We start from the raw sequence: 21,778 nt of genomic DNA, 5'->3' as shown, positions 1-21,778 counted from the left end.
AGGCAACGGTAGAGCCTGGGGGCAGGTGCAATCTTTCTTTTTGCTGAGGCAGGCAAAGAGCTCCGATTGAATTACGCTGTAAAGAAAGGGTTAGTTTGGCTCGGAAACTTAATTACAGCCAGGGTTGAAGGCAGTTTCTTGCATAGGGTGACAGAGTTAAGAGGACAATCCGCCATTCTTCACAGCCTTCTGTTGGCCACTTTGATGTGAAGCTGTATTGTCTGAGTTCAACACCTTTTTCTTTTCTTTTTTTTCTCCCTCCTGTACAAAAAAAAAAAAAGGATCTCCCCTTTATTAAGTAAGCAATAATTGTTTTTCTGCTCCTTTTCAATCAGAACCTTTAATTATCTGGGATGCAGGAAATCAAATCCTTATGTTTTCAGGTGAAATTTAAGATTGGATCAGGGGATGGTTTCAAAAAGGCAGAAGGCCACTTAATGACATCTTCGGCCTAACTGCGAGAATATCATTACTGCTTTTCCAGGCAATTGAGTTAGGTTTTTGGGACCTGTCCAAAAGTTTGGGACAACACAGGAAATGGAGATAAAGGTATACGCTTTGCAGGGTTTGAAGTTTTCACGAACCTCGAGAATTGAATACTAAGCATTAGCGACCCCTACTGGTCACAGAGAGTTCTTGAGTATCCCACCCAATGAAGAACTGTAGCACCACTGTCCGTAAACAAGATCTTGAAATATATTAAAGTGTATAAATATGTCTCTTTATCACCTTAAATATGTCAACACCGTCCCCTTGTATAGAAGTCTGAGAACTAAACCTGAGATGAAACACTTTTTTTTCTTCTTCTGTCAACATTAAACAAATAATTAGTGAATCGGTTTCTGGTAATTACAACTCTATGTCGAATTGCTATTTCATTATTTAAAGGATAAGATATTGGGTTTAAAAGCACAAGGAGGTGATAGCCTTTGTGAGAAATATTACCCAAGATTTCAACACCACAGGGCAGTGAATATAATATTAGAATAAACATAACTTGGGATAAATATCCCAGCAGCTGGTTCTCAACTACAGAAACACTTATCAGTACAACAGGCAGAGATAACGCAGCTATCGATGGAGCTTGTTAAAGAAACGACTCTGTAATAAAGATGCTTAGCCGACAGGAGAATGTGCACAGCTGCTTGGTGACCTGGTCGGGTGCAATAGCTCCGCGCAGGTGAGAGGACAGGCATGCCTTCGCACAGGCACAGACAGGCGTGCGTAAGTATTTCAGGGGCTAGCTGACCTCCATCAACCTTGAGTATTACAAAGAGGCTTGTTATTAAAATAACTGATAAGCTAAATTAGAAAACAGTCAGGTACCAGCAGGGTAAAACAAAAAACAAGCTGTAAAAAAATATTTTGTTTAATGACACCTAATGGACTAACTCAAAAAACAGATGAGGCTTGATCGTTGCAATTTCTATGTAATGCACAGAAAATCAGCGAGATATGTCACAGGTTTAGGATAACTGTTAGAATAGAATGAGCTTTTTAGACCTTAAAAATTATAATCACACAATGAGAAATTGTACTAAATGTGAATAAATCCCCATTCTGGAAGGATGATCCCATGTACAACTAAACTGACAAGGTCACACAACCAAAATAAATCAATGAACTGCATAATTATAGAATTAAAGAATTTAATCTAGTTTGTTGCTGTAATGTTATTATTTAGATAAAATACTTTGCTTTAAGCATTAAAGCTTGACTCTGAAAATTATTAAATACAAGAATTTGGAACCAATACACAGTCATTTTGCTTCAGAATGAGGAGTGTACCTGTTAGAAAGTGTTAAGAAGAAAGTCCTTGAGACTAACTACAGGTAATTCAAGAATGATCTGGGGGGACTATTACAGACAGAATGACAGTCAGGACAGATTCAAACTGTTAAATTCCCCCCAGCATTATCATATCATACACAGATATGCTTCAGGAACTACAGCAGCAAAGTGTTACAGCACCTCAGGTCAGGTAGTGCTTTCCAACTTGAAGGAGCCTGCGGAATTACAAAATGAGACCAACTGTTATTGACACGCAGACATGAAAACCTTTCAGCTTCTCAGCTTTCTAGGAACCAATGGTTCCAACACTGCCACTGTCCACTGACATCTTACAATCCTAGTATCAGAGAATGCCTTGTGACGGTCATGGCTAGTATTACTGCTTTCTGAGTGTTAAATATTGTTGCCTGTTTATTTTGAAATACTATCATATTTGTATATTTGCGTTTTCAGATTACACTTACTTATCTCTGCAAATGATGCAGGATACGTCTCCAGTTCAGATATGAGGGTGGTTTGAATAAAGGGGGTTCTGCTGTACTGAAAAACTCTCCTGGAAACCATGAGTCTCATACAAACTAACATGACTTCAGTAGTAGTAGATACACAAGCAACACTCACTGGAGGTTTCTGGTCAATAGCAGATAAGCATTTCATGCTGATGCATTGTTTTTTCAGCTGTGCAGGAACATGTCTTACACCTTGCTAAGACACAACACTAAAATATATAGTGTTGGTATTTTTTGTTGTTTTTTAATTACAGACCAAATGACTTAAACAGTCTGAATAATATGGTTTGTTTATCTATTGGGAGTAAGCACAACAGATGGAGACAGGTTTAACAATAACATTGTACTTTGAATCAATTTCCACATGTCTCCAACTGCGCTTACAATGGTATCAGGCCACATGTCTTACATCAATGAAAAAAACGTAATGCAAAATCTCGCAATCAATGATGGCGTGTTATTCCATTGACACACCGTCTCGACTCTAAAACATTTTTATTTGTTTTCACTATCTTGTGCATAGATTCATGCATAAGCAGTATCCAGAAGCTAGCTGAATAGTTTAGTGCCACTGCAGCCAAGTATGACCTGTTCACCCAAATGAGGGGCTGCTTGTTATTTACCCAATTTCTATGTAAATACCCTGTGGCGCTTTGCTGTGTACCCAACCTCTGAGCAAACAGACTTTCCCTTTTAAGCTTTTGTTTTTCCCCGGAGGAAGGTTGCACACACTTTTGCATATCAAAACAAACACACTTACTGACATGGTCAATACACAGGGACTTCCTTCTTGGGATTGACGGGGGGGGGGGGGGGGGGGGGGGGGGGGGTCAGTGGATTTGAAGCCATCACCTGCTGCCACCACCAGGCTATGCACCACACCTATGTGTACGTCAGAAAAGAAAATCAGCAATCAGCCTTGTTTCCCCAACAGTGTTCATTGTGCACGATAGGTGCCGTGTTATGTGCAAATAAGTGCCCTTCAGTGTTGTGTGACTTAACAACATGCTAAAAACTATACTGTTTTCCATTGTGGATGTCTTTAAATCATCTAGGACAGGGCTGCCCAAAGTTGGCCCTTCTATTCCTGCTCTTTGTTCCAATTAATTCTGCATCCAGACCCTCAAGTAGTTCATTGTGTAATTTTACCTGGAGAGGAATAGCCCTCCAGGACCATGATTGGAGACCTCTGATCTAGGATCATGCTGTTTTGTTTTTTTTTCCCCATATAACCATTGTGACTCCCTTCATGCATTTCTTATAGTCAGGTTGCTGCATTGCATTTCTCATATAAAGCCAAAGACATCCTCAATACTTCTTGCGCAGCATTGCACAATTGCCATACAATACAATACAAAGTAAAGCACACATGATATTTTATAGATTATATTTAACATGCATTGTTCACCAATTAGATTAGTCAATAAACAGAAGGACATCATGTTTATTTATTTTGTATTAAATAACACGTTTCTGAGACTACAGTTCAACATTCAATGAATATGATAAATACATAAAGCTGCAAATCAAACTGTAGAAAGAACAGTCTTCAAAAGGTACAAATATTTTCATAAAATGATGATGGGCAACAGTGGGCATTTGACTTTGATTTTAAATGACCTAACAATTCTAAAACAGTAATAAACCACTGCATATATAATGCCCAGTTGCAACTTGCTTTTTAGATTTTAAAATTACAGAAAAAGAGCACAATTTACACTGGGGGTTTGAGAAACATACTTGTGACATACTTGTGATGCAAGTCAAACGATTTCAAAACACCTACAATTTTAAACTCTGAATCATAAGAGGTCACAAGATGACTTAGTAAGTAGTTCTGTATTTTCTCCAGGGAAATAAATAATGGAAATCACCAGCTATCACCAAGTTTTTGCAGTTGTTATTTAGCATGGTGTGACTAATGCAGGGTACTTACCAGGTTCCCATACCAGAAGTGTTTTGTGAATATATTACAACATATGGCCCAATTGTGATAGAGCTACAAAACCTGCCAAGAGTAACGGCTTAAAGTCCTGTAGCTAGTCAAGGTAAAGCAGGCAGGTGTGAACAGAGCATCAGATAGGTGTGTGTGTGTGCTCTGGTTCAATACAAATATTGCTGGGCCTATTCAAAAGTTTTTAACTCGAGTTATTTAAATGTTCAAAGTCTGTTTTTACAACCTGTAATATCATTACATGTGCAGAGTTACATCGCATTTCAAACCAAAACAGCCTTACAGACCTATTTCAAATACAGCAGAATGAGAAAAGCAGTGAAAAAAAAGTATTATTCTTGAACTAATTACAGAAATACCACATTCTGTCAGCAGAGGGAAACAAAGCAAATGCACAATCACACTGCCAGCAATACATGCAGGGCTGCACAATTCCATTCCTCAAGTTCTTTGTTCCACCTGTGCCCAAAATTACTTAATTTAACTTTTAATGAGTTAATTACAGAATGATACCTATAAACACGAGGGCCAGATTTGTGCACCCTTGGTAAACCTGTTGAAGAATGGAAGCAAACTCAAATGTATATCATAGTGGTAGCATCTGATCATCTGGTCATTTTCTGAGTGTTATAGTTCAGAATAAATACAAGATAGAGGACCAATACAGTAATAACAGGACACCCATTTGTAACCATTATTTTGAAATTTAACTAGAAAATGCATGTGCTTTTAAGGCAGCCTAAAGCAACAGATATTTTAGAACAAGACTAAAAAATTAAAAAAATAACAATTTAAAAAAGTGCATTTTAGTGTTACAAACAACAGTAACACCCACCCAGGTGCATTTATATTTAGTGCAAGGTTCTCGTCTCAGACAGAAGTTCATTGTTTTTTGATTCCCAGATCAGCCCTCGCTGTCACATCTCTATTTTGCAAAAAAAAAAAAAAAAAACACTCAATTTTGAAAGCTTTCAGCAAGAAGTTGCCAGGAACTACACCCTCTTCTCAAAGTTTTAGCACACTTTAAACAGCGGGCGCATCTTAAATCCTTCAAAGGGGGACAGAAAACATGTACTTTTGTACTTGTTACAAAACATAAGACCTTGATCTTTCAACGTGGCTTAAATGATTCAGCATAAAAAATCTATACACAGGGATTCCGCAGAGTGGTTTCTGCAGACAAGTGGCACAGTTAATGGCACCCAGAGTACAAATGTGCTGCACCATTATAGTTTATATAGATTAATCCATATACTGCACCTGTAGTTAACTGGCATGAATCTGGAATATTGCAGGAGTCAGTAACCCTACTGATTCTGTACAGATTTTATAACCGGGTTATTTGAAAATGAATTCTGTTTCTTAAAACAAACAAAGGATCATCTTTAAATGCAAATACATTATTAAAATGAAAAATGAAAAACACAACAGCCAAAATAAAAACCATCAGCGATACTAAAAGAACCCCAGTTTGGGACACTGCTGGACTCCAGATTTGATTCCTTCAGTGTTACTGTGATCAGCGCTTGATGTTCCAGTGAGGGTGCTGCTCCAGTTTTGAAAGAAGTTCCTCTTCTGTTGGTTCCTGTAAAAACTCTCTAAGAAAACAGAAAAGAAATTAAAACGTACAAAAACTAGAATTTTATGCTGCCAACAAATTCACCCCAACAAGTTAGTGCATCTTAGAAGCATGGCAACTTTTAAGTGACATTAAAAGCATTAGCATAGGTTAGATACAAGTCAAATAAGCACTGGAGTGACATGTTGAGAAACACGAGTGTGAGAAAGCAGTCTGGCAGCTGGGTTCTGGACAAGCCTTTTAGTGACAGGTATACCAACAAACATAGAATTACAAAAACAAGACAAAAGCATACGAATGCATGCATCAGCATCTCTGTGTCCTTCGTATCCAGCATAGGCTTCAATTTGGGAACATTTCTCAAATGACAGAATGCTGTTCTGATAACAGAATTAAAATGGAAATCAAAAGGCAAGCTTAGATCATAGATTACCTGAATATTGACTGCACTGTCACCTGACACTCAGCTTGATCTTCATCAGAGAGGGTACCATGATGGCTTCTATCCCACTTGTGGATGAAGTTCTGTTTCATTCACAAAAAAATAAATAAATATATTGCAGTTCATTAGATCAGTAACAGGGATTGAAATAAGACTCCTATTGTATATAAGTTTCGCCCATGCCAGGTTTTACTACAAGCTTGATTAGCCACAGTGGATATGTAACAAGCTCATGTGTGTCTCATAGTACAACCAAGAATGAAGCAAACTGCTATGCAATGGGAGTTATTCCCATCCACCCCAAAGTAAAGCACAAAATTAATTTTGGTAACTGCTTTTCAAACTTTGGTCTCCAAAATATAAAATTGCCATTTAATTGTTTTAGATCCCAATAACCAACCAAATTTCTCTTACCTCCAGAATTAAAGCAACAAACAGGTTGACCCACATAACCGAGGAGGTTAACCACCAGGCCACAAAGTACAGCTTCGACCACCTAGGGAAACAGTCTATTGAGTTACAGCTGGGCTCAGAACAAACACAGCTACAGCCTCTATACAACAAACATACAGCCTCTATAATTAGACAGGACAGTAGTTTCAAATGTGGGGGCTTCATATTCATTGGCCAATGATCAGAGCTTGGGCAGATGACCAGAGGCGAGCGAGATAACAGTCTCTTGATGTGCCTTTCCTCCCATTCATCTGGCTTCTTATTCAAAACGTCTGTTCAGCATTTTTAAGTAGGAAGCGGGTCTCTGTTTGTACACAAGAGGAAAGTGAACAGCTGTATATTGTAAAGTGCCAAACCTTATTCCCTGTTTTGAAGATCCCACCTTACCATGACCAGCACTTGAGCACTATGAGAATTTTCCATCATACTGTGTCTACATGCTACTGTGACTATGACTATATAATGAGTTCAAGATAACATGTATAAATTAATCTTATGCTCCCATAAACCAGCAATAGCAGAAAAAAAAAACAGCGAGTACAACAGCAGGTAATTGTTTTAGATATGACTTAATAGACGAAAGATAATAGTGCGAAACAAGCAAGCAAGCGAACACTTTCTTCTGACTTACGGGGTCGAGTATCTGGCAAAAGCATCCATGAACACCTGCCAGTTGTTCACCACCATGATATTGTACAAAAGAACCAGAGCTGCCTAAACAGAAAGGAAACAAAGCAATTAATATACCGGGACCATGCTTGTGATGTGAGAAGTTATTAACTTGCTCACCTGGTGACATAGGTGCAGACCCCCGCTCTTTAACTGGTGCAGAAAGACGGGCCAATGTGAAACTGTACTACACTCTTTCAACCACATCAAAAACATTTTCTTTGAGGTTCTCCATACCACTGGACCGCTTACAGCTTATCCTGTGTGCTCGTAATTCGTAATGTCCACTGATACACTAAATGCTTTACTGGTGAGTGCTTTGCCATTGACACTCTAAGGGAAATACGTTTTTTGATTTTTTCTTTTTTTTCAACAATATTGCATGTTGAAAAGTGAACTGAATTGTCCTAAATGTGATTCTTCTATGGCACAAACCCTAACCCTAATGTTAAGGTGTGTTGTGCGTGTCGGAACCAACCGATTTAAATCTGAAGCGCAGTATTTCACATTTTCTCAGCTGCCCAGTCTTCCTACACCTATTCCCTCCTGGTTACCTAAAGAACTTCCTGTTTGTGTAGCATGCTAAAAAAAAAAACTGTTATATACTGTACGATGTGGGGATAAACTGGCCTACGGTGTATGGCTTAACATCAGAACTTGCCGCAAAGTCATCAAAGTTGTTTGGCCAGTACTCCAGCTGCTCATAAGTGCCACATGTTGCACTGTAGTTTACTGTAGCATTTGTGACACTGGTGTTGACAACCACACTGAAACAAAAAAAGAAAGCAGTGCTTTCATTTTACGTCAAGAAAACACAGACAAGACCCATGACGAATATGCTTGATTATTGCCATTGTGAATCAGTCTCCGATTTCATATACTATACTATACTATACTAGAAACTGCTCTGTTGTTGTGGCTGATGGATCACTTTCCTATTATATATTACACACACATACACACACTGTACATTCATAAAGATAGACACTGAACCAAAATCAAAAATACACACTTACAACCCCCAAATCAAGTGCATAATAACACCCCACTAGGGGTCTGAATCTGTCTTAATGCATCCAGTAAAACCTCAAACTTGAATGTCAGGCGTTGGTATATACAGTAGTATACTATATGTGTAGAGTACTGTGAAAGTGAATCTAAAACGTTTGGTGTCTTGCCAAGGATGCTGTGTATCTTTCCAGCAGTTATTACACTCTGTTAGATTTGCTTCGTCTTTCTCACTCACAGTTCCTGCCTGCCCAAGCGAAAGCGAGTTGCTTCAGTCTGAGAATGAAACCGATTGCTGATAAGGTTGATTCTTATAGTAGCTCAAAGGTTCCACCTAGAGGTTCGAAAGCAGACAGCACTTCTTTATGCCTCCAAACTCTTTAAAAAGTTATGTTAGGACTATTCTGGCTGATTTTGTAGAACCTCATTGCTATAATATGTGTGTTATTTTACAAAAGGCAATACAAGACTGGTGTTAATTGGGATCTATGAAATCACCCGTAAGAAATCTAGAGCTGCATTCAAGGGTCCATTTGCATTGCTATTTTAATGCTATTTTTATCACACATAGCAGTACTTGTTTTATACGTGTCTCATTTAAACCAAATGCAGGAAATGTAAGTGAAGGAATGTACAAATCCATACCAACCACAGTCCCAGTTAGTTTTGAAGTATAGCATGACTGAGACGTACCTCATATTCCCAGGAGCTGTGATAACACCTTCAAACAACATTACACCGAGCACTGCAAAAGCATAGTACACAACCTTCAAAGAAAAAATGCAGAACAGCATATGAGCATATGATTTTATTTTTTTACCAACATTTTAAATCTTCAGACTTTTCAACAGGCACTGCTTTGACATATTAAATCAGCTAGGAGTATTTCCAATATATAGATTTCAACTGCCTACCAGTTTGAAGCTGGCTGTGTTACTATTTTATGATAAAAGAATTCAAAAGTTCTTACCACCAGGATTCCAGCAAAGGCTCTGAAATTCTTTACCAGGTCAAGCAGGGTGCTGGCCACCAGAGCCATCAGCTAAATAGGGTAGGAATCAAACAGAAAATACTATTTAAAAAAAGAAACCGATACAAACTCTAAATAGTAGTCGTTCTCATATTTTATGATACCTGCTTCTGTGCATCACGATTCTTGGTCACATATTAAACTGAGATCCTCTCTAACCTGAGGAAGATCCCATGGTAACATTTCAAATTGCAGTGATATGGTGCAGTAATTTCAGTGAAGGTATTAACAAATACATGCAGTAACCTTCATTCACCACTAGGTGACAGCAGCTACTTTTTGGATACATCAGACATGATTACCACTTGGTTCTGATAACAGTAAAAAAAAAAATATATTTTATATGTCCATATGAGTTTGCATTTATAGGCTAGTATATCCATTTCGGTCGCAATTATTTTAATTAAATTTTTTGACATTTTAAAACCCTTTGTGTGAACTCTATGTAGTTTGAGAAGTTACCCTACCAAAACTTTGAAAAAAGTATTATGCACTATAAATAGATACATAGACAGGAAACTTAACATGGTGCAATTATACACGCAGTGACTGTAGAGAATAAAGTAGCTGCAAAAATTGCAGACAGCGCAAACATTTTTTGAGAATTTGGGGAAGATTTCAAACATTTCTGTGGACTAATCTGAATTAAAAAAAGAAAGCCAGAAAGCTTAGGCGGGTAAGCACAATATTGCATCCAAACAAAAACTGCCTTAAATCATCAAAAACACTCTCTCAATTAACTATATCACACAGACAAGAGACAGTGAGACTGGTAGATAATGAACACAGACAGCTCGCTGTGTAGACCAGTTAACAGAGAGACCTTGATGTTTGGGATAATCCGCAGGAATCTGAACACAATCAGCATGTTCACCAAACGGACCATCTCCCACAGAGACATCAATGCCTTCATATCCGGGTCCCTGCAAAACAAGACAGGTTTACTCTGCTTTCTATAGTGATGAAAATGAAAGGGTTAACCGCCACTCTGAAGAAGGACACTGCTGTACATTTGTTAGGAAGTTATATTTAATAAATCATGTTGAAATGTGGCATTTGTGCCAGGCAATGTGCTGCACAGCCCGCTTTGGCAGATGTTATGCGTGCTGTTGTGGGTTCTGAAAGGTCCCATTGTGGTCTCATTCTGAATAGGAGGGAAAACTGTGAGGTAACAAACATCCCCACCATCAACACCCACAGAGTAGGCATACTGTACTAATGCAAGGAATATGCATGGAATTATACAAAGAAATGGACAATAATGGTAAACGTTTAACAGGCAGAGTATCTGGATACCTACCACAGAGGATGTTGGAAACTGTACATAGCAAAAATGGTGATCTGCAGACACTGTGAAAAGAAATAAGAATAAGTGCACCTAAGTAAATCCACACGTCTCTATTCTACATGAGCTGTGCGTCTGTAAATACAAGTGTGTGTGTGCATCTGGGTGTATGCCGTAATGATCACCAGCAGGCACGGTGACTGTGTCAGCAATTATACTTTGATAGCCAGCTGCTTCTGGTTCTAGTTATTTTTGCCTCATTTGAGTCATTTATGACTGGTTTCCCAGACCATGACTAGCAGAAATCTTGGACTACCTAATATTTAACGAAGAGTCCAAGATTATCAGGGTCTGTGAAACAAACCATTAAACTCTCTAAATTTACTAAGACACTGGCAGTTGAGCCACTATTTCAGACTAAATGAGTACTCACCAGTAAAAAGACAATCACAAATCCATCAAATATATTACTCCTGTGAGACATGTAGCCTTTGAACCCCAAAGCAAACATCTTCAGCTTCATTTCGAGCAGGTAGTACACAATGAAGAAGCAGTTAACTGCCTTCAACACAGAAAGAGACCAGTCAGATTATTTTATTAACACATACAAGGGGTGGTACTAGAAAACAATGCCATGTACATTCAGAATAGACTCCTGTAGAGCACTTGAAGCCAGAAATCAAATGCAAGGCTGAGAACAGAAAGCTGGAAAAAGTGACAATATAAAGTTAAAGTGAAATTATATTTGAATTATATTACATATGCCCTCAAAATGTAAAACACAGTACAGAGAATAGTTGTTTTAGAGAAGAGTGAATACGAGATGCAAGAATGCTTAGGCGTGAGGCCTGATAAAAAAAACAACCATTTATCCAACCAGTAACCCTTACCCCGAGAAAGTAATCATAGCGTTCTGAAATGGCCTTATCTTCGTCAATAATCAGAACCACCTGAAAAAGAAGATTACTATGTTTTCACAAACCAACGCCCAGTATAACGATCCACCAGCAAACATCTGTGACCCAATATTTCATGGTTTTGAAAACCACACTCTTAAAATCTTCCATCTTTTCAAAGATTCCCTGTTTTCCCCCCAAGAGTAGGGTTACCATATGACTCCTAGGACCATTTGTTCAGGTCTCAGGTCAGGCAACTCAACCCCAATGCATTCTGGTAAGTGTAGTCCTGCGGTGAAAGGGTCCGGAGACAGGTAAAACATACCAGAATGCATTGCGATACAAACTCACCCAAACTGTCCTGTGTACATGGAGGCATATGGTAACCCTGCCCAAGGGTAGGACACAGTTAGGCGGAAACCTAAACAGTTTGTGTTATTTACTATAAACTGCTGAAATACCAGGTTGAAAAACAGGTTTTAAAAATGACAACTGCAAATAATACCTGTGCAAGTTTGATAAAACCCACTACAAACAAAAGGGCTGTTATGTGTTTTTACTACTTACCTGCCCCACATACATTTCGCAAGCTACACAGATTGCCCATTTCTTTATGGTTTTTCCCAACTAAGATGAATATTAAACAAACAAAATATCTACCCACCTACCCTTTCGTGTAGATGGGAGCTCTGTCCTGGTGGTACTCACACAAATATAGACGACATTCGCCAACGCGACAACATTCCCTGCTAGGCTGAAGTAACGATGGCTGAAGATGAACTGTAGTTTCTGCAGGAACACAAGCTGGTACTCTGGCTTTGGAGGGTGCTGGGAAGGAAGGGTCAGGAGCTTGAATTGTTTTATTCACTCAACTTCTAACTCACACCATCTCCCTACCTATCACTGCATAACTGAAGCAGCTAACTGAAAGCCTTTTACAGAATATCAAAACAATATGTTTTTTTTGTTTGTTTTTGTTTTTTAAATGGTGGTCCATTAATAATGTAATATCTAAGGTATCGCTTGTAGTGTAACACAGAATGCAGCACAGATTCAGATACTCAGAAATGTTCATAAATTGTTAATACTGAAAATGTCTCCCACTTACCTGTTTGATTGTGTCCTTGTCAAGTTCATCAAAAAGTTTCTGAAATTGGTTGGCTGATATTGAACCATCAGCGTATTGCTGAGTTTTCTATAAAAAAAAAAAAAAAAAAAAAAAAAAATGTAAATGCATTCAGGTTTTTTACAGATAAGCGGACAGCTTTGAAGCAATGAAGCAGAATTAGAATAAACTATGCAGAACACCAGTTATATTTGAGACATGTATCTTTATTACGTGACAAGTGAACCAAAATTTCAGGAGCAGAATGCTGTTATAATGTTTCAATTTAAAGGCTGTGCACAGGAAATGAGGCGTACAGGAAACGCATTGATAAATGACTGCAGCAGACTCAATGAAGCCCACACCTGGATTATGGCTTCTTTGTAATAAGGTTTTATATGCACCCCATGTAGAATCTTCAGGACCAGCTCAGTGTTGACATTCTCCCTGTGGAAATGACATCAATATAGATTTGTAACATGTATTTGTATTGTATTTTTTTAAGGACTTAGAGAACCAAAGGAATCAAGAAAAGTCCTACTTGCGACTTACTTTGCTGGCCTTTAATAGGCAAGTGGGACACATTGCACGAGTTGTGATGCCCACCTTTAAGATTTCAATTAAAACAATCAAAACACAAACAGACGGGTTGAAAAAAACAATCCCTGTAGTGCTGGGTGTTGTTTTAATTGGTCATTAGAGGGAAGTCTCATCAAACAAGGAGGAATGTAGTTTCCCCAGGATAGACTGGGTCAATAGGAAAGTACTTCTGAGTTACTTATAGAAAAGTAAGACACAGGTCATACATTGTGTTACCAATTTAGATGTGACAAGATGTCGCTGTGGTTGATCAGGAAAAAAAGAAATAAAAATAGTCTGATATTTAGAGTATTCTTCTTTATTTGCTTTCAAAACACAGATTTGACTTACACACGCTCATTTATGCCCGACATGGACTGGCACTGAAAACACATCACTTCAAATGCTGCCCTGATCCCCAGGCACCTTCTTAGCAGGGATGTCTGAATAGAGATCTGGATAAAAAAAACAAGTAAGCTTCACATTACAAGCACGCACACACACACGCACACACACGCACATACACACACACACACAGAACACACACAAACGCGCACATATACACACACACACACACACACACACACACACACGTACCCTCAATCGGGATAGAAGATCATCGCCGACGGTATCATTTTATTTCCCAGATCCCTAAGCTACCATTCTTAAATTACACCGTGGTCTTTATCCAGACCAGCTAATAACAGACTGGATGACTTGCTGGTCATAGCCATATATTTAGAAGCACATTTACATGTCACTGAAGCACCAAAACTAAAAGCATCAAAAGTGTCCTGTACTGAGGCAGGAGTTTAGCACTGAGACAACATTCCAGCTGTAGCAGCGGAACTAAACAGGGGCAATGCAACTGCAATATGTTTTCGGTTCAGTATACACGTCCTAATGAGGCAAGTCCACACAGAATATATCCAGCTGTGGTGCTCTTATGGGTGTGCAAAACTTTGACTGCACAATAAAGCAAAATGATACAACTCACCAGCAAATATCCCTTGAACTGATTGTAGATAACAGCAGTCAGTAAATTCATTAAAAAGAAGGTTCCTAAAAAATATAATATAAAAAGAAAATTAAGAAACAAGATTGGTATGTTGAGAAGAAGTGAATTTCAAATTTAATATTAATGGTATGCTATGTTTGTTTCTTTTTTCCACATTTTGTTGTGTCAGTGCCTCAGAGTTTCATGCATTTAAATGAGGATTTTTTTCCTCACTTATCTACATACCATACTACACACTGTTAAGGGAAAGAAGTTTTTATGAGAAAATAATTCTATATTAAAAATACAAAACTGAAAGATCATATTGGATAAATTTCTACCCGCTTGAGTTAATACTTGGTGGAAGCACCTTTGGCAGCAATTACAGCTGTGAGTCTGTTGGGATAGGTCTCTACCAACTTTGCACATCAAGATTTGGCAATATTTGACCATTCTTCTTTACAAAACTGTTCAAGCTCTGTCAAGTTCCTTGGGGAGCATTGATGGACAGCAATCTTCAAGTCATGCCACAAATTTTCAATTGGATTTAGGTCGGGGTTCTGACTGGGCCTCTCAAGGACATTTATCTTTTTGTTCCTTAGCCACTCCAGTGTAGATTTGCCTGAGTGCTTTGGGTCATTGTCTTGCTGAAAGGTGAACTTCCATCCCAGTTTCAGCTTTCTTGCAAAGGGCAGCAGGTTTTCCTCAAGGACTTCTCTGTACTTTGCTCCATTCATTTTCCCTTCTATCCTGACAAGTACCCCAGTCCCTGCCGATGAGAAACATCCCCATAACATGATGCTGCCACCACCATGCTTCACAGTAGGGATGGTGTTCTTTGGGTGATGTGCTGTGTTGGGTTTGCGCCAAACATAACGCTTTGCATTTAGGCCAAAAAGTTACACTGTAGTTTTGTCAGACCACAAAACTTTTTGCCACATAGCTACAGAATCTCCTGAGTGTTTTTTTGCATACTTCAAATGGGATTCAAGGTTGGCTTCCTTCTTGCCACCCTACCATACAGGCCAGATTTGTGGCATGCTTGGGATATTGTTGTCACATGCACACTTTGACCAGTCTTGGCCATAAAAGTCTGTAGCTCTTGTAAAGTTGTCATTGGCTTCTTGTTAGCCTCTCTGATCAGTCTCCTTCTTGCTTGGTCATCCAGTTTGGAGAGACGGCCTGATCTAGGCAGGGTCTTGGTGGTACCATAAACCATCCACTTCTTAATAATCGTCTTGACCGTGCTCCAAGGGATATTCAAGGCCTTTGATATTTTTTTTATTCCCATCCCGATCTCTGCCGTTCAACAACTTTGTCCCGGAGTTCTTTTGAAAGCATCTTGGTGCTCATGGTTGAGTCTTTGCTTTGAAATGCACTACCCAGCAGAGTGAACCTACAGGAACTGCTAAATTTATCCTGAAATCACGTGAATCAGTACAATTTAACATAGGTGGAGGCCACTTAACTTGGTGTGTGATTTTTAATTAATTTTCTACAAATTTCTAGAATATTTTTTACACTTGGATGTTGTGGGGTAGGATGTGTCGATAAATGAAAAAATAAATACTTTTTATTTTTATTTTTTTTATGCATTTTAATTCCAGGCTATAAGGCAACAAAAGGTGAAAATTTTGAAAGGAGGTGTAGACGTTCCATAGGCACTGTATACACATGAGCACACAGTGCTGTATTGTGTGCTTACACTTACCAAAACCAGAGAAGAGAATGAAGAAGATGCAATAGAATCTGTTCTTTGAGTATGTAGGGATCATCACTATGTGCAAACAAAAAATGAAACAAAAAAAAGCTCAAGTTATTTATGGGGCCCATTGCTGTTACTCACTGTAAATAAAGCATTTCCCCACCCAGAAGAGCAACCGCCAAGAAAAGGTGTTAAAACCAAGCCTCGACCCAGGACAAGTGGGAGCTGCTAGAGACTGGAAAATGCTGGCAGATGTTCGTCAAAGGCTTATTTTTCCACCTGAGATTGCCACCGCTAACCTTCGACCAGATAGTATCTTGTGGTCTTGTTCACTTGGTAGAGTTAACAGTGCCATGGGAGGATATTGTAGATGAGGCGTATGAGAGGAAGAAACTGCGGTATGCTTAACTAGCCGCTGAAGCGGAACAGCGAGGATGAAGAGTCCGAGTTTACTCAGTGGAGGTGGGTTGTCGAGGATTTGTGGCACACTCTACAACCTGGTTTCTCAGAAACATTGGATTCAGTGGCCAAGAGTTGCGTCGCACAGTGAAGAATTCATCTGAAGCAGCAGAAAGGAGCAGCAACTGGCTGTGGTTGAGATGAAAAGATTCTGGATGGGGATCTCAAGCACAATAGAAAGAAAGCAACACTGATGTACGGGTAAGTAAGCTTAGTTGAGTTGAGTGGGGGACAGAGGGGAGCGATGCTGGGATGCCAGAATCACCCTCAAGCCCTTTTGAGGTGTCGTGGGCTAGTCTACCTAGAACCCTCAAGACAGTAAATAAAAGAGTCTTACCATCTGGATTATTTGCTGTTGTCAGGAGCACTAGTAACGAACTAAGTGAATCGGGTAGGTTTCTGAAGTAAGCCTGCCATTCTGCGTTCCCATTAGCATCCTGGAAACAAAAACATATTGCTGAGCAAGGGCATTCAGCAAAAACAAAACAAAACTAAAAACACTGCCCACTGCCTGTTGTAGTACACTTAAATATCCACTAGGTGTCCTAAATAAACAGCTTTACAGTGTGAAGAAAACAAACACTCTATTCAGTGTGACCATTTCCTCCTCCCTGTAATTGCCCCTTCTGATGTAAGGTGTAAAATAAAAACAGTATAACATGCAATAATGTATTTTTTTGTGTTACATATTTCAACAGCATAAGTACTAACTGTATTACCTTTCCCTGGGAAAACAACAGCATGCCAAACGTTGTAAAAAGAAACAGATGAAGTGCCAACAGAAACATAACACTGCAGACAAACAGGGGGTAAAAAAAAAAAAAACACAACATTAATACACTTGAAAGATGAAGGACTGCGCAGTAAGAAGTCTGAACAGACTATTTCTCAACAAAAGGTACCAGAGTGTTTCCAAAAAATAAAAATAAAAACTTAAGCACTGTGTTGGATCAAAGACAATAACTAACAGATAATATTGTCAATGTTGTAGTTCAATAATTAACAGGGAAGAAAGGGACACAATATAAAAGAGCAGGGGTATGTTGAATTCAACAAAATAGCTATCCCCATGCAGAGGCATTCATGAATATATTTTCAGTTGTTTCATGAGATCTTTTAATGCAGGTAACTTAACTAGAGCAGAAACCTTCAAATCAGCCTCCAGTCATTTATAGAATACCCTAAACAGCAAGTGGTTCTCTCAACGCGGCACTGACGTTTGAAGGATTCTATATATGTACAAACCTTGTTATTTCAGGAATGGTTCTTTTAATGCATTTTAAAGTCTTCTTCATTAGTGACGAGTTTTGAAGGAGAAAGAAAGGCCGCAGGAGTCTTCGGACTCTCACGGCCTTAAACAAAAAAATGAAAGAATGAGAAAAAACTTAAATGGCAGGTAGGACAACAACTTATATGCCTAATATGAAACATGTTAAATATTCTTTTTTTTACATTACTTTTAGAAAAAAAATCAGTTTTACAGGTTTGTATGTACCAGTTAACACAATAGTGTTCAATGGAATTGCGTCTGTGTTTACAACACAGCTCCTGGATGCAGGCACAGTCAGCTGGCAGACGCGTACACTCCTCCATAGAGCACAATGCATCCATCATACCGGAAGTAGTGTTATATTTTCTTTTTATGTAGTATTAGAAAGAATGATTTTTGTTTACACCTGTACACGGGTATATGTACATAACAGTTTCTTTTGCAATGTGTATTTTATTATATTTTTTCACTGTTTGTAGTCGTGCTGTATATGCACTCATTTTATAAATAAAGCTTTTTATGTTTAATTTTCCATTTAAATACAGTGTTTCTGCGATGCAAATGTTAGATGTGATGTTGATGAATAAAACTTTTCAGTTGTATCTGATAGTATGTCTTTAATTTTCATAACGAAGCAGTTTAAAAGTGTATGGCTCAAAGTGACCCACGTGGCAGTTCTAGGTAGTTCGAAAATCCGACGGTTCTAGTGTTTAACTAAAGTCCTTTCCTGTGTCTTCTGCCACACATTTTCCTCACAGACAGGTTGCGTAAAATTCCATTAGCAAAGACTATCTGAAGACAGTTTAAAATGAATTCCAGTTCCAATTCCCATTCCCTTTTAATCAATTCCAATACACCATTGATCAAAATAGCAATTAGCAGCATTCTGTTAAAATGAGCTTCTCACAGTGGCAACAAATGACTTCAACTGAAGTCCCTGTTAGTCAATTAAATTGGCTTCAATTGAAAGCAGCTGAACAATCACAAACACTGATTAATGTCTCTAAAATATCAACAGGGAATTGATTTTAAAAAGAAATTGGAACTAAAAAACAGGAATTGGCTCCATGTTTTGTTTAATTAAACAACAAAAAACTGGTCTGCAAGGGAATCCAAATGCAACAGAAAACATAACCTCTCTTCCCATACAGTGCTGTTCATATTTGAAACACCCATAAACACTAGTGCACTGTGTAGACAAAGGGCCTTGTGACTACAGCTTTAGGTTACTGTACACACAATATTTCACATAGAGCAGGTAACCTTAGCCAACTCAGTCACAGAACCAATCATCTGTCCAGGTCCTCAATCATTGGTTCATTTAATCTAATCTTCATTGTGTCATCTGTTCAGGACTCCTTTATAAATAAGGCTTCGGTCTCAACTGCATCCGGACTAAATAAAACATTTAATCCATTTAAAAAAACCTATTCCAGGAGCAGAATGGCTCTCCGGGATCACAGTTACCTACCCCTGGAATTCTTCAAAGCACTTGAAAACAAAACAAGTGGAAAAGCACCAAAATTCTCCTCACCTCTTCACAGTGCAGACAGAGTGACACCATCCAGTCCAACATTGAAAATGCAATCACAAAGATATAGGCTATGAGCCATTTGTTCTTCCGAAATTCCTCCCAGCCAATTAAATAGCTCTAGAAACAGAAGCACCCTCGTTAAAATACAGAAAGGAAAAAGGAATGCACCCAAAACAACTGTCTCTGGTTAAAAGGCTGTTTGCAACAATGCAATGATTGTAAGTATTATTGCTGTACTGAAATAATGTTATAGGGTATGTTGTCAAAATGCTCAGAGTGGAGTTCTACTGCTGAGAATGTGCAATTCAAAATGCACTGTGTTAAATGCCATCGATTTTCGGTGTTTCCGATCAAAGGTACTGGCAGTAGGTATTCCTTACGGGTAATGGGAGTACTGTATCTATTGGAATGATTTCTATCTAGATTGCATAATCATTCAATCAAAATCCAATCTCCACCTACTTTAACAGACACGTCAGCCATGAAGATCAGGAAACACACCATTTCGATGCTCTCTGTCAGACCACACGGTGGCTCCCAGGGTGCACGGCGGTAGCGAATGTCCGACGTCACCGTCAAAGACGAAGGCTTTTCGATAAACGCCACAACCAAAATGACAAAGATGGTAGCACCCAAACCCCTGTACCGCACGGGTAAAACAAAATGTGTTAGAGATTATTTATACAGTGCAAATCACCAGCTCGAAACAACCATTCATATTTTGCAATCAGTCATGTTGTCACTCTTTGAGAGACCTTTGAACTTTGTATTAAAAACAGCATTCTCTGTTAAGTTTATCGAATATTATTTTAAACATGTTATCAATTGGTCGATTTTATTGTTTTTTACTTCTACTGTATTGCTCATATGCTTTCACTCATCATATTTTCATTCATTTTGCATAAAACAGTACATTACTATTAGGTTTAGAGATGATCAGTGAGGAAGAAGGCACTTTACCACATATCTACCACTCCAAGGAATGCAAAGACTTACCATTGGCAGATCTTGGAATAGTACCAGTGATAAAGTCTCAGCGATCTGGAATCCACTCGATGGTTTATTGATCGATACTGTTAAGGACCAAACAGCAATTTTTAAGCAAGTAGAGTAACTGTAGAGTATCAACCAGGGAGAGTGGGATAACATTATGTATCAATCCGATTTTAAAAAGGGGAGTGACCTGTATCATTTTAAAAATAGTTTCAACTATCATATCTGCATATGCACTATTTCCTGTGCAACATTTTTACGATATCATGACCACTATCTGTAAAAAAGATGACCCACTTTTTTTGCATGTCGTCTTTTTTTTTTTTTTTTTTTTTTTTAATTCCTAGACTTATAGATGAACCTGAAAACCTCTCAGAGTTCCAGGAAATAGCTGAATGCGCCAGCTGACTCAGAGTGGTGTGGTGACAAAGAGGTTCAAATGAGGAAGCTTGTGTCCTTATCCTGAAGCAAGCTTCAGAACAAACATGTCACCTACATATTGTACATTCCCCAATCACAACTACAAATAACAAATTAGAGCTACCAGAATCATAAAAGCATAGCTCGCATTGAAAAAAAGAGTAAGTGTGACCTACAGATGGACAGGGTCAACTATCAGTGTAACGAAATAATGAATACAGAAAATCTGTATTTGTCAAAACATCAATGAAATGAAAACAAATACCAACTTAACAGCAGCGTCCAGATTTCAAAGGGTGTTGAATACAAACCAGTTCTATTAGCTGTTACGTAATCCACCTGTTTAGATGACATAATTGTAAAGTATACTGTATAGATGGGATGGGTACAAAAGGATAGAGTGCTCGCCCGTTATAATGCGCCTCGTTATAGTGCGGAATCGGTTATAACACAGTAGGGTCGTGGATCCCATTTGCTCCACAAGGCCATTACAGCAGCCCTTTTATACTCATTATAAGGCGGAACACAAATAGCACGGTCTTGTAACTATGGCTCCCCACTATAGCGTTATAAGGTTGAACACTGTATTTGTCACCTGTTCTGAGAATGCCCTACTTTTTCTGGGTTAAGGGATCATACCTATCTTCCACCCAGGTTTTTGGAACTACCCTGTTAAGAAGTCTTACTAAAATTACCAGGTGTCTGTAAGTATGGCAACCTTGACCTTTTCCTGATTTACTTAAGCAATTAACTGATGACCTACATACTGAAGTGAGACTGACTGCAGGTTGTGTGACTCCTGTAATAATTCTAGTCAGTTCAGAGCAGCTTAAGCAACAGCCTGAGTGCTAAATTAATGGCACCTGATCATTTCAGTACTTCTGTACATGGCAGTCATACCCAAGGCAGGGCAGAGTGCAGGAATATTACCATTTTAGAAACTGAAAATGTTTAAGCCCTACTTACTGAGCATTTATTAATTATAAGCACATGCAAGTAGCAGAAGCCGTGCCATTGCTGCACAATTGTACAGCTTGAATTCCTACCTGCATCTTATGAAAGGGAAGTGCTAAACACAAATGAAGAATGAAAAATACCTT

At 38.6% G+C, this 21,778-nt stretch overlaps 1 protein-coding gene across 1 annotated transcript; it reads right to left on the bottom strand.

Moving 5' to 3' along the window:
* Positions 1-3,748: 3,748 nt before the first annotated feature.
* Positions 3,749-19,896, bottom strand: LOC121294443 (two pore calcium channel protein 2-like). Its single transcript, XM_041218129.1, has 22 exons — positions 19,728-19,896; positions 19,266-19,382; positions 17,707-17,813; positions 17,181-17,253; positions 16,799-16,898; positions 16,009-16,074; positions 14,298-14,362; positions 13,652-13,755; positions 13,087-13,168; positions 12,725-12,811; positions 12,325-12,444; positions 11,611-11,670; positions 11,154-11,282; positions 10,736-10,785; positions 10,259-10,358; positions 9,376-9,447; positions 9,099-9,172; positions 8,055-8,164; positions 7,360-7,438; positions 6,690-6,771; positions 6,267-6,358; positions 3,749-5,852 (listed from the first exon to the last, which is right to left on the bottom strand). Exons 1-22 carry the CDS (start codon positions 19,767-19,769, stop codon positions 5,774-5,776), a joined length of 1,890 nt encoding a protein of 629 aa, XP_041074063.1. The 5' UTR covers positions 19,770-19,896; the 3' UTR covers positions 3,749-5,773.
* Between the last annotated feature and the right edge of the window lie 1,882 nt (positions 19,897-21,778).

The sequence above is a fragment of the Polyodon spathula genome, chromosome 19, assembly GCF_017654505.1.
Source record: "Polyodon spathula isolate WHYD16114869_AA chromosome 19, ASM1765450v1, whole genome shotgun sequence".
Lineage (NCBI taxonomy): Eukaryota > Metazoa > Chordata > Actinopteri > Acipenseriformes > Polyodontidae > Polyodon > Polyodon spathula.
Note: the sequence above shows the minus strand (reverse complement) of the source record. Positions and strands in the feature narration are given on the sequence as shown.

Bases quoted from the DNA above. Each gene is read 5' to 3' on its own strand.
- LOC121294443 (XM_041218129.1), bottom strand. From the start codon at position 19,769: ATGGTGTGTTTCCTGATCTTCATGGCTGACGTGTCTGTTAAA. The intron at 13,756-14,297 runs GTGAGTTGTATC...TTTTTTATCCAG, and splicing joins AGTTCAAGGGATATTTGCTG to ATCTCTATTCAGACATCCCT. The intron at 6,772-7,359 runs GTAAGTCAGAAG...CTGTTTCCCTAG, and splicing joins TTTGCCAGATACTCGACCCC to GTGGTCGAAGCTGTACTTTG.